Below are 13245 nucleotides of genomic sequence, written 5' to 3' on the forward strand. Positions count from 1 at the left end.
TAAAACTAAGGCAGTGGGGAGGGAGAATGGGAGGGCAGTGGGGAGTAAACTGGGGGGGTGGGCTGGGATGGGAGTAAAAAACATAAAACTGTACTTGAACAAGAATTAAAATATATAAAAAACCCCTTCATTGGGAGGCAAAGGCTGCCATTAACAACTACAGGCAACATACACACTGCACGTGTTACTTGCACTGCTCTCTTACACACATTTTTTTCCTACTTCTGTAAAAAATGCCATTGGAATCTTCTTAAAAATTATTTTATTGTTGTTCAATTATGTTTGTCTGTTGACAGGAATTACCAAAAGATGGTTTGGGGTGATATTGACATTTTGACAATATTAATTCTTCCAATCCATGAATACTTATTTGTATCTTCTTTGATTTCCTTGTTTTCTAGTTCTCAGAATAGAAATCTTTCACCTTTTTATTTGAATTTATTTCTAGGCATTTTGTTTGTTTGTCTGGGTTTTTTTTTGGCTTAAAATAACAGAAATTTATTGGTTCATAGTTCTAGAAGCTGAAAGTCCAAAATCAAAGTATCGGCAGGACCCTGCTCCCTCTGAAACCTGTAAAAGAGTCTTTCCTGGCCTCGTTGTAGTTTCTGAAAAAAACTTCCTCGTGTTTTGCCAGGAATCTTTGGCATTCCTCAGCATGCAACCGGGTAACTCCAGTTTTCACATGGCCCCCGTCTTCAAATGGCATTCTTCCTTTGTATCTCTGTTTTTCAAATGGCTATATTCTTTTAAATTCCTTTTAATTTTTAAAAAAAATTACAGTTTAATTATTGCTTTGTATTGGTTTCAGGTATACAGCATATTCTATTGTTTTCGATGCTGTTAGAAATGGGATTGATATTTTTATTCCTTTTTTAGAAATTCATTGTCAGTGTGTAGTAGTGCTACAGTTTTTTGCATGCTAATTTTGTATCCTGCAAATTTACTACATTCATTGATTAGACAGTTTATTGGTTGAGCCTTTAGGATTCTCTCTGTTTATTTTTTCCTTTCCAGTACTGATACATTTTCTCTTTTTCTTGCCTGATTTCTCTAGCTACCACATCCAGTACTGTGTTGAATCACCATGGTTCAGGTGGACACCCTTTTCTTGTTTCTGATTTTAGAGGAAAAACCCACCTTTTTATCACTGGGTATGATGTTAGCTGTGGCCTTTACTTTGTTGAGGTATGATCCTTCGATGCCTGACACATTAAAAGGTTTATCATTTTGTCAATGCCTTTTCTGCTTCCATTAAAATGATCATATGTTTCTTTTGTTTCATTCTGTATGTTGTACCGCATGATTGATTTTCACATGTGGAACTACTTTTGCATGCCAGGGATAAATAAACTCCATTTAGTCATGTGAAGGATTTGGTTAATGTGCTGCCGAAGTCAGTTTGTTTTCTTTTCTAGCAGTGCCGGTTTCTAGTTTTGTTATCAGGCTAATGTGGGGCTCATAAAATGAGTCTGGGAGTGTTCCTCCCTCCTTTTTGACTTTTAAAAGAGTTTGAGAACAATTGTTGCTAATGCATCTTTAAGTGTTTTGTATAACTTACCAGTAAAGACATTTGGTCCTAGGCTTTTCTTCATTTGGAGATTTTTGATTACTCATTTAATCTTCTTACTAGTAGTTGATCTACTCGGATTTTATAACTCTTCCTGATTCATTCTGGGTGAGTTGTATCTTTCTAAGAATGTTTCCATGTCTTCTAGGTTGTCCAGTTTTTTAGCACACAGTTGTCCATACAATTAAGAACGTTTTATTCACTAACCTACACATACAATTTATTTCAAGAATCTAGTGGGTTTTGGATGCTTTGGGGACCGTGTTTATTTCTGACAATTTGCAGGCTGGAGGCTTCTGAGAGATTGCTCAGTTTGGATCACCTCAACAGGTTATCTTGGAAAAATAACACGACCCATGATTACGTTCATATCCCATGCAGTTCCCTAAGAGAAACTCAGTTTGAATTAATTAAGAATGTAATGAAACACTATAGGCACAGTCTAGTTTTAGGCATAAACTACTTCCTTTTTAGGATTTCTTATTTTGCTCATAATATATGAAAGTACTAACTGGTTTTTATAGCCTCTCATACCTATTTAAAAGCTGACTATCATGGTACATGAGATTTTACAGAAAAAATCTTTACCTTTTACAGTAAAAGGTAATACTGTTCAATTTCCCAAGGCTCCTAAGCAGAAATCCTACAGAAATATGATGTAAGCAATTGCTGCTCCCAGAATTTCTGCCTGAAATATTCTAACTATACCTAAATCTCCATTACTACCAATTTCAGTTAATTCTTACTTACTTATTAAGACTCAGATCAAGTATTGACTTTTTATAAAGCTATTATTCCTCCAGGAATTGCAGTTTTCCCCCTCGCATCTCAGCACTTTGCATCTCTTTCTGCTCTAATACTTCCTAAGAGAGATCAGAAAATAAGGACTCTGTTGGTTTACTGTGTATATTCCCAGTGCTTGTGATAACTTAATGGTATCGAATAGCAGTCTTGTTCAAATCTGTGAAGCAGGGTTTAGTCGTCTACCAGATACCAGCTTAAGTCAAACAGATGGATACATTTCCATGTACAATATGGTAAAGTTTTGCACAATCTCAATGTTTCATTGCTTAAGATGTTACAGATAAGTAGCAGCAGTTCTCACAGGAATTAGTGACATACCTTACTTGACTTGTGGTCCACATTAAAAGTGGCAATTGCATCCTCTGTTTTTTTCCTCCCAGACTTCGTTATTACATATTCAGCGAGTTTGTTTGCTAAATAGGTCTTTCCAGTACCACTGGGTCCCGAGAGTATAATTCTGTGATGCTCCATCAACAAGTTAAAGTACCTCTGGGTAATTGGTTTAGGAATCAGCGTATCAAAAACAAAGCTGTCCAAACTGTTTTCTTCTACCCCTGAAGAAACAAACAAAGGGTACCGCATGCCTTATCGTTCTACCCAAGCTAGAATGTACAATAGAGTGTCAACTGACAAAAAAAACTGTGTTATTCACAGGAATGCAGCTCTTGCAAAATACTTTCTTTGATAATTCTATCCTACAAACACACACTTTTTCCCCCCTTTTATTTGAATTTATTGCCATTTTAAGACAGAAACCTCAGTAGGAAGACAGAGTAAACATCCAAAGGAAAGCAAGCCCTTTCCTTTTGTTTAGGCTTCCGTCCACTGTCTGCTTCATGTTCCCCTCTTAAGTTTGCAAAGAGAAATGGAAGCATTATTATAAACTCTTATTCCCTTTGGAGGTGGTAGTGTTGTTAACCATATGATTTTACTCACGTGTGGAATCTAATGAACAAAATAAACTGATGAACAGAATAGAAACAGAGGCATGAGTAGATGAAACACTGACAGCTGTCAGAGGAGAGGTGTTGGGGGACAGAAAAGAAGGTGAAGGGATTAGTCAGTGAACACGTGTGTGTGACCTGTGGACACGGATCACACACACGTGTGGGCATGGCCTGAGGGAGGGGGGTGGGAGTGGGCAAAGGGGGGAAATGAGTACATCTGCAATAGTGTCAATGATAAAAATAAGGTTGGAAAGGAATAAATGTAAAGGATTAACATAAAATGCACGTGTGTATATATTCTTCCCTTTTTCCTCCAGTTTCTCCTCTGTATCTCCATTTAGCTATCACTACACATCCTGGCTGTACAACCCACCTGAGCTTCTAATTGAGGTATTTGGCAAGGAATTAAGAAGGAAACAGTGTCTCCTTTTACTTACTCAGTTACCTCAATCATAAAATCAAATATTGACACATTCTCCTATTAATTCATAGCTCATATAGGTGGGTTCTGATTCTATAACATGTATGAACAAGGAATTATGGAGACAAGTATAATTTAGATATTCCACTTGCCTATAATTAATCATATCATCCAAAACAAATAAAGCAGAATTTCTCCCTCTTGATTCTGAATCTCCATTCTCTATCCCAGTGGACATTTACTGGATGTACATGTTTTAAAATCAAAGACACAGTGATGAATACATTACTTTGGAGTACACAATAAAGTTTTCAAATCCTTCCTACATGAAAGATGGTAACGGAAGAAACCTAGAAACTTGGAATTCCCTGAATCACATTCTTTTTTGTAAGTCCTGGAGCATTTTCAAAATTACATTCCAAGCTTCATATCCTCAAATCCAAAGAATTTCATTTATTTGGATTTTAGTGTTTTAAACAGGACTTCTGTGTTTAAAAATATAAATATGGCTTGTTTCATACCCAAACTATCAAAGTAGTTAACATCATTTTCAAATATGATAACATGAAGGAAAACTGCCAAAAAAGAAATATTGGTTCAAAAATGCAAGGTGCTTTTCTTTTCATTTTTATTTTTACCTTTCAGATTCACAGTGATGATGTTACTGTCTCCAACAAGGTAGCCGCAAGGCAGCAGCTCAGGCACTTCCAGGCTGTGGGATCGAACCGCGTCCCCAACGCAGTAGCTGGCGATGCAGTCTGAGCTCAGACCGAGGCTGGAGGACGTGTCGACGCGGAGCACGTACTCCTAAATGGTGCGCACAGAGAAGGAACGTCAAAACCAGGTTTGGCTCATCTACGAAAAATACAAAATTCTTGGGGATATGAAGAGCCGTCAAGAGTTTTAGAAATGGGTAATAGAAGAACTATTAATATTGGACAGCAGAAAGACATAAAGCTTTCCATGATATTTGAAATGAAGGACAGTAAAAGCAACTATGTCTATGCTATTAAAGCTAAGAGAAGTATGCAAAACGAAACACATTTGAAAATTAGTATCAGGACACATTGCCCAACGTACCTTAAAGAGACGTCTAATTACACCATCTAAGACATCCCACTTGGTTTTCCCACTGACACCAATGGATCCTATCAAATATGCCTGAGACTTCTGATCCTAAATAAGAACAAAATACAACAAGGTAAAAACCCAACTGTGTGTCTTGTCTCATTACTACATTTTCTACTAAAATGTATTAATGTAGTGATGGTTAAGACTAAAATATTTATTAAGCCTATGGGTTTTATAGTAACAGATACACACGGTGAATTATATAAAAGAAAATACACCCCCAACAAACTAACCAACCAACCAACCAACCAACCAAAGAAAGAAACAGCAATAGCAACAAAACAAGAAAGAAGGAGATTAGATGAAATGGTATGGTCAAGGAAAACTGATTCATGACCTGTTCAGTAGAAGGGTAAGGGCCAGGAGAGAATAGTCTTCCGTGTTAATGCAGTGGGTGCATTCCTGAAGAGAAGCAGCTTGGTAGGAAGGAAATGGTGATAGAGATGGAATAGAACTATATCATATGAGTCCCAGAACTTCATCTTACTATTTCTGTGATCTTTATCGTGGTTAAGTCTTTTTTCATTTGTTAGATTATCTCTAGAATGTCACCCAGCTTTAAAAATAAATTATCCCTGGTAGTATGGCACTCACACGTTTACAAGACAGGACCCGTTTTGAGTTCCCCAGAAAATTCCCGATTTAAAGGACTTGCCAGGGCACGTACAGGACTCATTTTAGCAAGCAAAGGATTGCTTTCCAGTACAAATGATGGTCCCAAATTGATCTCTTTTTTTTTTTTGTGGGATTATCACCATTATTTAGATATAACCTGATATAAGAAGCCAACACATTTACCATTAAAAAGTGGAGAAATTCATAGTAAAACTATTGTGATTTTTTACTACTGTTATAGAATAAATGTTAGTGTCCCCCTAAAAATTAATGTTCAAGACACAACCCCCAATGTGATCGTATTCAGAAAGAGAAACTTTAGGAGTCAGACGAGGCCATTGAAGCGGCCTTTCGTGATGGGACTGGCGGCCTCAGGTGTAGGGGAAGAGAGGGCTCTCTCCTCTGGCATGCGCACTGAGGAAAGGCGGTGCGAGGATGTGGTGGGAGGGTGGAGGCCTGCAACCCTAGGAGAGAGCCCTGGCCAGCAACCAGGCCAGCCAGCAGCTGGGTTTTGGACTGCAGCACTGTGAGGAAATGCGTTCCTACTGTTGAAACCACCGACTCTGTGACACTTTGTTATGGTGGACCAAAAAGACCAAGGGAACTATTTTCAATGTTCAAAGACTCTGTCTTTTAGAGTAACTCTTTCATAATCATTTTGAAAAAAATAAAGAAAAAGAAAACTTGTTTTCCAGGGTTACTGTAACCTGGTCAAAACGGAAACCCATACAATGCTTTATAAGCAGCTGCTTTTAAATCAGAGACAGTCTAAGCTTCACTGAGACAAGCCTACTGTCTCAGTGAAGACCTGCTTCAGGAAGTCAGGGACAAATCTGCAGCTAAAGCAGAGTGTGTGGCATGGGAATTCTCCGAAAACTTGCTCAGTGTAAAACTTCGTAAGTGCTGTCCCGCTTTTTTCAAACTTAAATATTTCAATTATTTTAAAGTTCTGAAGTATCTTGTGTTTTCCTGTTTGAAAGAATTTAGATTCTTATAAATTTGTATTCTTGACCACTCAATGACAAATTCATCTGGCAGTGCTATTTTTAGTTTGAAGAGAGGGCTAGAGTCAGAATGACATTGTCGATTTGAAGGCAACATTTGATTCCATTAAAATCAAAATACTTGGCTATTCAGCTAAGACACTGTTTAAAAATGATGCACACAAATGCACCAACAGAATTTATCATACTGAGTTCAGTATGGTGTCTTTCCAGTGTCTAGAATATTTATTTACNGAATTTAGATTCTTATAAATTTGTATTCTTGACCACTCAATGACAAATTCATCTGGCAGTGCTATTTTTAGTTTGAAGAGAGGGCTAGAGTCAGAATGACATTGTCGATTTGAAGGCAACATTTTATTCCATTAAAATCAAAATACTTGGCTATTCAGCTAAGACACTGTTTAAAAATGATGCACACAAATGCACCAACAGAATTTATCATACTGAGTTCAGTATGATGTCTTTCCAATGTCTAGAATATTTATTTACGTAGTTTGTAGTCTCTTCTTTGTGCAAAGACCAAATCGACAGCTGCAGTAACATATTACTGCATATCATGAACATCGCCTGTATTCTATGAGTAAAACCTGAAGAATATTTCAGACAAGATGTTTTGTCCAAGAAAGCAATGTGTTTTCCTTAAGTTCTGGAACTGAGGGTGGCTGACAATCCACACTGTATTGATTGAATGCGACCTGCTGAGACAGTTCTACCTACCGACAATGCCGTTTTTTTTCTAGCCCCTAACTTCTATGCTTCTATAACATGTTAAGGTAAAGCCAAGAAACACTGCAGACAATATGTTTATCAGGATGAATATTAAAATATAAAATATATTTGGTTCATAGTCATACATAGCCTTTAGTAATAAAGAATTTAAGATTAAAGAAATACCTTTGCTTCACCGTAGCCCTTGCTTATGGAGACTATAATTTTCACACTGCGTCCATCTTTATGTCCATTTGCATCACCAGCATCATCTAGCAAAATATCTACCAAATTGAAAACAGCACAAACACACAAACACACATACAGTAGAGTCACATGAGCTCAGATTTGTCCATTGTCATGGTTTTCGCTCTCAGAGTTAGTTTTATAACCTTCAATGGGAATATGTAGCCTTTCTGCTTCCCATTCTCGTCTAATCGGTTTAAAAATCCTCAGCCTTTAAGAAGATGAATTGCTGTGGTTGGCTTACAGCAGGGGTGTCAGACTCATCTTCACTGGGGGCCACATTAGCCTCGGGGTTGCTTTCAAAAGGTCAAATGTAGTTTTAGGACTGTGTAAATGTAACTCTCCTTTTCTAGGGACAAGGAGCTCAGCACTGCTGCTGGGTAGAAACGAGGTGCTGGGCCAGATAAAACAAGGTAGAGGCCTGGATTTGGGCTGCAGGCCCTGTGTTTGCCACCTGTGGGTTACGGTTTTCAATCTAAGATTTTATTTCCACTACCAAAGATCTCCACCCAAGTTTTGGGCCATTCATTATTTTCAGATGAAGAGATCCCTTTCTGTTAGACCCCAATCTGAGTAATGCCCGAGGTAATATTCAGTTACCATTATAACTGTGACAAACTGAAAAGCAATCTGATTTTTTAATCCAATCTAAAATATCCAACCACAACACCCATGCAATTTATGAATGTAAAGGTGCTGGAATTGACTGTCAACTGAAATTATTTTCAAGCATGTGGCATGTATCCAGGTATATCACTGCTTTTCTTACAGTGTTATTGAGTTTCAACAATGGCATATAAATACTTTCTTCCCGAGGTATATTAATTATTACTCTCCTGTACTCTTTATGCTTATAGTTTCAAAACCAGAATAGGATTTCCAGTAGTCAGCTAAGAGTTACAGAATCATGATAAAGCTAGCTAACCTTTAAAGCACCAGTCTTTAAATGTGATTAAAGATAATTTTCAAAATATATTAAATGAGATTAATATCTAATTTGGAGATAAAGGCCAATTACCCCAAATACATGTTTTCCTTTGACAATGGTATTTCCACAGAACCGTGTTTAATATGAAGACAGAGTTCTGTGGGCAAAGGCAACTCAGTTATAAGCTGAGCGCACATATGCCTGGTGACAGGAAGACCAAACCGCTCGGACTGGGACTGCAGAGAAACAAGGGCTGTGACTGCACCATCAGGGAAACAACGATGTCATCAAATGGCTTCTAAAAGTGGAACGGTGTCATTATCTTAATAAGCAGGAATATACAATTTGGCAAAGGAAGGAATAAAATGACATTTAGAGTTTGAGGAATATGAAGATTTTTGCTAGAAAATTTTTAATCATTGAAGACTATCTCCCTTACTGGAGTTTCATTATGTTACCAAATTTGCATCCCCACAGTCTCTCACCTTTTTTCCTTTCCTACTAAACAGTAAAACACTTTCCTACACATCCCCTTTATTCCTCTGCTTCTCCGAGGTTAACAGTGGCTTACTGGTAGCTGTTCACACCTCAGTTTCCAATAGTTCAGGACCAAATTAACTTTTAGTACTTTGCTAAACTGTTTGTAAATGTTGATGAATACTCAAAAGTATTTATTACACATAAAATATATCAGAAACTGTACTGGGGATTGGAAATGAATACCAAGGTGAGAAGGAAAGTGAATTTTCTAGGTTTTTTGTAGCATACATTTTCAACAAGATATTGTATAATGTGTTAAGTGCAAGAAGTAAAGGGCACAAGGCAGTGAAATAGAGTAAGTGAAGAGAGTCTGCTCTAGACAGAGTTTATCTTGGAGGGCTTCCTGGAGGAGGTGGCGTTTGGAGATAAGACAGGGAGCCTAAGAAGTGCTATGCAAATGAAGACCTAGAAAAAGATGTCCAGTCAACACAAACAAGTGCCAAAGTCTTGATGAAAGAACCTGTGTGTTCGAGGGACAGACAGATGTTAGGGAAGACAGTAGTGTGGAGACGAAGGGAAGAGTGGGGAATGTACGGAATGATATTGAAGTGAGTAAGAGCCAGGTCCTGTATGTGCTAGTAGTCCATCGAAAGGGGGTTAATCTTATTTCTGATCCACTGGTCTGTTCAAGTTTGCCTTAGAAGATGTTCCTCATTTTATGTCATGATTACTCTTAAAACCTATGCTTAAAATATAAAATGTCTCCTGACGGCAGTATGGTAAATATTTACCAACAAATAAGTGACTGTCTTTGGCTTTCGTGTATGTGGCTACTTAAAGCAAAGTGGATATAGCAGTAACAAGTTTGGGCACTGGATTCATCCAAACTTGGATTTAAATATTAGCTCTGCCACTTACTAGTTGCATGATCTTCAACAAATTATTATAATCACTTTCCTAAGTCTTGATTTCCTCATCTGTAAAATGGGGCTCAAACAGCAACTGTTTCGTAAAGTTACTGAGAGCATAGACAGGGGCCTGACAGGGGCCCCCAGACTCAGGCCACAGGCCAGTACCAGTCCAGGGCCCATTAGGAACTGGGCCACAAAACACGAGGTGAGCAGCATGCAAGCAAGCAGCAAAGCTTTGCTCACATTACTGCCTGCCTGAGCTCTCGCCTATCCTCATCCCCACCACCCCTGTCTTCCGTGAAATGGACCCCTGGTGCCAAAAAAGGTTTGGGACCACTGGAAGAGATAATGTTTCAAGAGCACTTTATCCTGGTGTTGAAGAAATTTAGCTGCTCTATTATTCCTTTTCTCCACATGCTTATCCTAACCAGTTCCACTGACAGGGGAGGAGCACATGGTGACCCATTATGGGTCTCCCCCTATTCCCAGTATATGACAGGCTGACCACTGAAGAAATAAGTCAAGGAAAAACAAAAAACAGCAAGTGGGAGTTAAGGCTCCTCTGTGGTTTGTTGTGGAAATTTAGTTATGGTCCTTTCTAAACATTCGGAGGGGAGAACAAATAGATCTCTTATTCTGGTTAAAATAAAATTTTGACCCCCCCCCATTTTTTTTTCAAATGTATGCCTTTACTGAATGTATGGAATCTGCAGTCATGTTCCAGGAACTGGACACTTGTCAACTATCCTGTCTCCAGCCTACGTCTTTCTTTAGTAAAATAATTAATCATGAACCTTCGATAGCTCCTCTGTTAGCATGCCCCAGCATGAATGCTGTTTGATTTCCAATTCTGAACTCACTAAACAAGGGAAAAAGCAATACCAAAGAACAAAAAACTGTAAATGTGATTTCTTTAATTTCATATTTAATCTTTATGGGTTCTAGTCTTTCCTAGACATGCATGTTCATTTCATTTTTACATGGCTGTTCTTTCTAAACTGCCTTCAATACTAGCGTTGCCTTTCTCAGCAGTACCGTATTTCCCCAGGATAAAACAGAGCCACGTGACAGGCAGTGCAGTCCTGCCATCCAGCCGTCTGCAGGGCCATCCCTGTCCCTCCGCGGGAGCTGAGCCCCAGGCCACTGACAGGCACTGAGGGCCATTAGGTGTGGGTCCTGCTTCACTTCCCTGTCAGGCTCACCCCCAAGTCAATACATGAGATATTTCTCAGGATTATCTGACTCTATGTATATGAAGTTTTTGTTCTTTCCTTTTAAGCATCTTTTGGAGAGTGTTGATAAACCCTGGGGACTATTCATACATTCAAGTTCTTACCATAGTTGCATAGATTTGTTTTACCTACTGAGTTGTGAGTTCATTTATTATGAGTTCTCTATTTTCATCTTGGCTGCTAGTATTGTTTTGCATGATGCTTATTCTTTGCTTATTTTCCCTCCCCAGCCCCCACCAAGTGTTACAAACACTGTTTTCCTGATTTTCAGCGAGTTCCTACTTGCTTTTTATAAGAAAGCAAATACACATTCAGATCATTCATTTTACATTATGAAGAGAAGATTTAATAAAATTTTTAAAATTCTGACATTTTAGAAGCAAGAGATGTGAATGACTAAAAATGCCATCTATATTATTAGCATGTTGTGTCTCTGGTTCTCTTCCCTATTTTCATCATCACCTTCTTCTATATTTTCATGTGATTTAAGGTGACTTGTTATAGAAAGGAGGAAAAAGTTCCTCCGTTCTATAATGGAATCCAAAGTTACCCAGGAACATGTATATTATTGATTGTCAAGCGTCATCTGGTGGCCGTGCTTTGCAATTACCACAGACATATACAACTTTGCTACACTAAAGCTTACTTGCATAAAATAGCTCCATGTCCTAGGAGCAGTTATACTTTTAATTGACTTGTTCATCAGAAATTGACACCATTATGTCACATGATTCTATTTGCAATTGAATAAAACGGTACCCTTGTTCCATCATTAGTACCAATGAATACAATAACAGAATCCAGTGTGTTCTTTTGTTTGTTTGTTGAGAATTGAATACATCTGCAGACTGAGTGATTAGCATCAGTATGCTCTCTCTCTCAGCAACACCCTGCAGGATCACCTAGTCGAGGTCTGGAATAGGGCCTGATATACCTGTCCACTGCCTCTGGACACTTAAAACACTACAAAATTGCATGGGGCTATTTGTATTATATTCATGAGCACCAATGATCACCAGGTTTCTTTATCCTACAACAATCATGGAGAAAATACTTCTCAAAAAAGGATATGAAAACACCATCTCTAAGTCTTTCCAGGGAAGGTGCTTTAAAAATGATAATGAGGTAGAATAAACGTATAAAAGAAAAATGGGACTATTTCTGAGGATTAGAGCGTTTACATTCTAAGAGGGTGTGAGCCGGAGTAGGGGTGGGTAATGTTCTCCAAATCCCGGTACCTGCACCTCCCAACCCCCCCCCACCCGGTAAGCCAGGGGCATGCTTTGATTCGGGCAGGTGTGTGCACAGTCACCTGAGGTAACAGACTCTGCGATGTTCAGGTTGTTCAGAGAGAGGCCCAGTGACTGCCGTGAGGAGGAGGAGGAAGTGCTGCTCGCAGACTCCGAGGGTGGCCGAGCGGGCTTCGCTGCGTTGCCAGTCTCTGCCTTCAACCGATCATTCTCGGCCTTCAGTATTTCAATCTCATTCTTTTGTGAAGATGGAAATTTTACATGAGGTAAATTGACCAGGTGTGACTGAGAAAATGATCACTTTTTTTTTTTACCACAGTTAGTTTGTTACTAAATGAAACATGTGGTGATATGTAAAATCAACAAATGGAAATGATACAAACAGATCTCCTCCCAAAGAAGGACAAGTAATCTTTTCTCTGTCTCTCTCACACATATATATGCATGTATTCGCAAATACAGACACGTTAACCATTAGAATTTTAATGATTATTTTTTGAATACATCCTATATTTGAGGAGTTTTCTAGGTTTCGTTTGAATTAAAACTATAATTGAAGACTTCAGAACATTTCTCATTTTAAAGTATTGTTGAAATCTCATAGCAAATAATGGCAATTTTAACATTCCGACTTCACAGACAGTTGAAACTCAGAGCAGAACAATGCAAATAAAGTGATTTCAAATTACTTCAGAATCATAGATCACGTGAAATTTTTTTGTTCCTTCGCAATGGGGCACTAAGCTCTTGAATACAACAAAAACCTTTTGATGAATATGTACAGTGTCAGGAGACTCTGCTCAGCAATGAGCTTTTCTTACTTCAGTCATCGATGGTGCCAAGCGATCACTGGTTCTCAATAATAAAATGAGAACTTAGCTTGAGCACAGACTGGTTCTGAATTTAGCTTTCAGATGCTTCCAAAAAAAAAAAACCCCCACAAAAGCTTTACTTTTACAGATGGCATTCAACGTCACTTTACTTTCACATTGGGAAGG

The 13245-nt window shown here is 38.3% G+C and overlaps 1 protein-coding gene across 1 annotated transcript in view; it reads right to left on the reverse strand.

The window, feature by feature from the left end:
* Positions 1-13245, reverse strand: part of NAV3 (neuron navigator 3) — a 364273-nt gene that overhangs the window by 30262 nt on the left and 320766 nt on the right. The window contains exons 29-33 of the mRNA XM_037042823.1: positions 12310-12484; positions 7387-7484; positions 4820-4915; positions 4378-4546; positions 2690-2925 (exon numbers count right to left, since the gene is read on the reverse strand). Of these exons, the coding sequence (XP_036898718.1) occupies positions 2690-2925; positions 4378-4546; positions 4820-4915; positions 7387-7484; positions 12310-12484 (774 nt within the window). The remainder of the gene's footprint in view (positions 1-2689; positions 2926-4377; positions 4547-4819; positions 4916-7386; positions 7485-12309; positions 12485-13245) is intronic.

Source organism: Sturnira hondurensis, unplaced genomic scaffold (genome assembly GCF_014824575.4).
Source record: "Sturnira hondurensis isolate 20B ecotype Veracruz unplaced genomic scaffold, ASM1482457v3 Scaffold0003801, whole genome shotgun sequence".
Lineage (NCBI taxonomy): Eukaryota > Metazoa > Chordata > Mammalia > Chiroptera > Phyllostomidae > Sturnira > Sturnira hondurensis.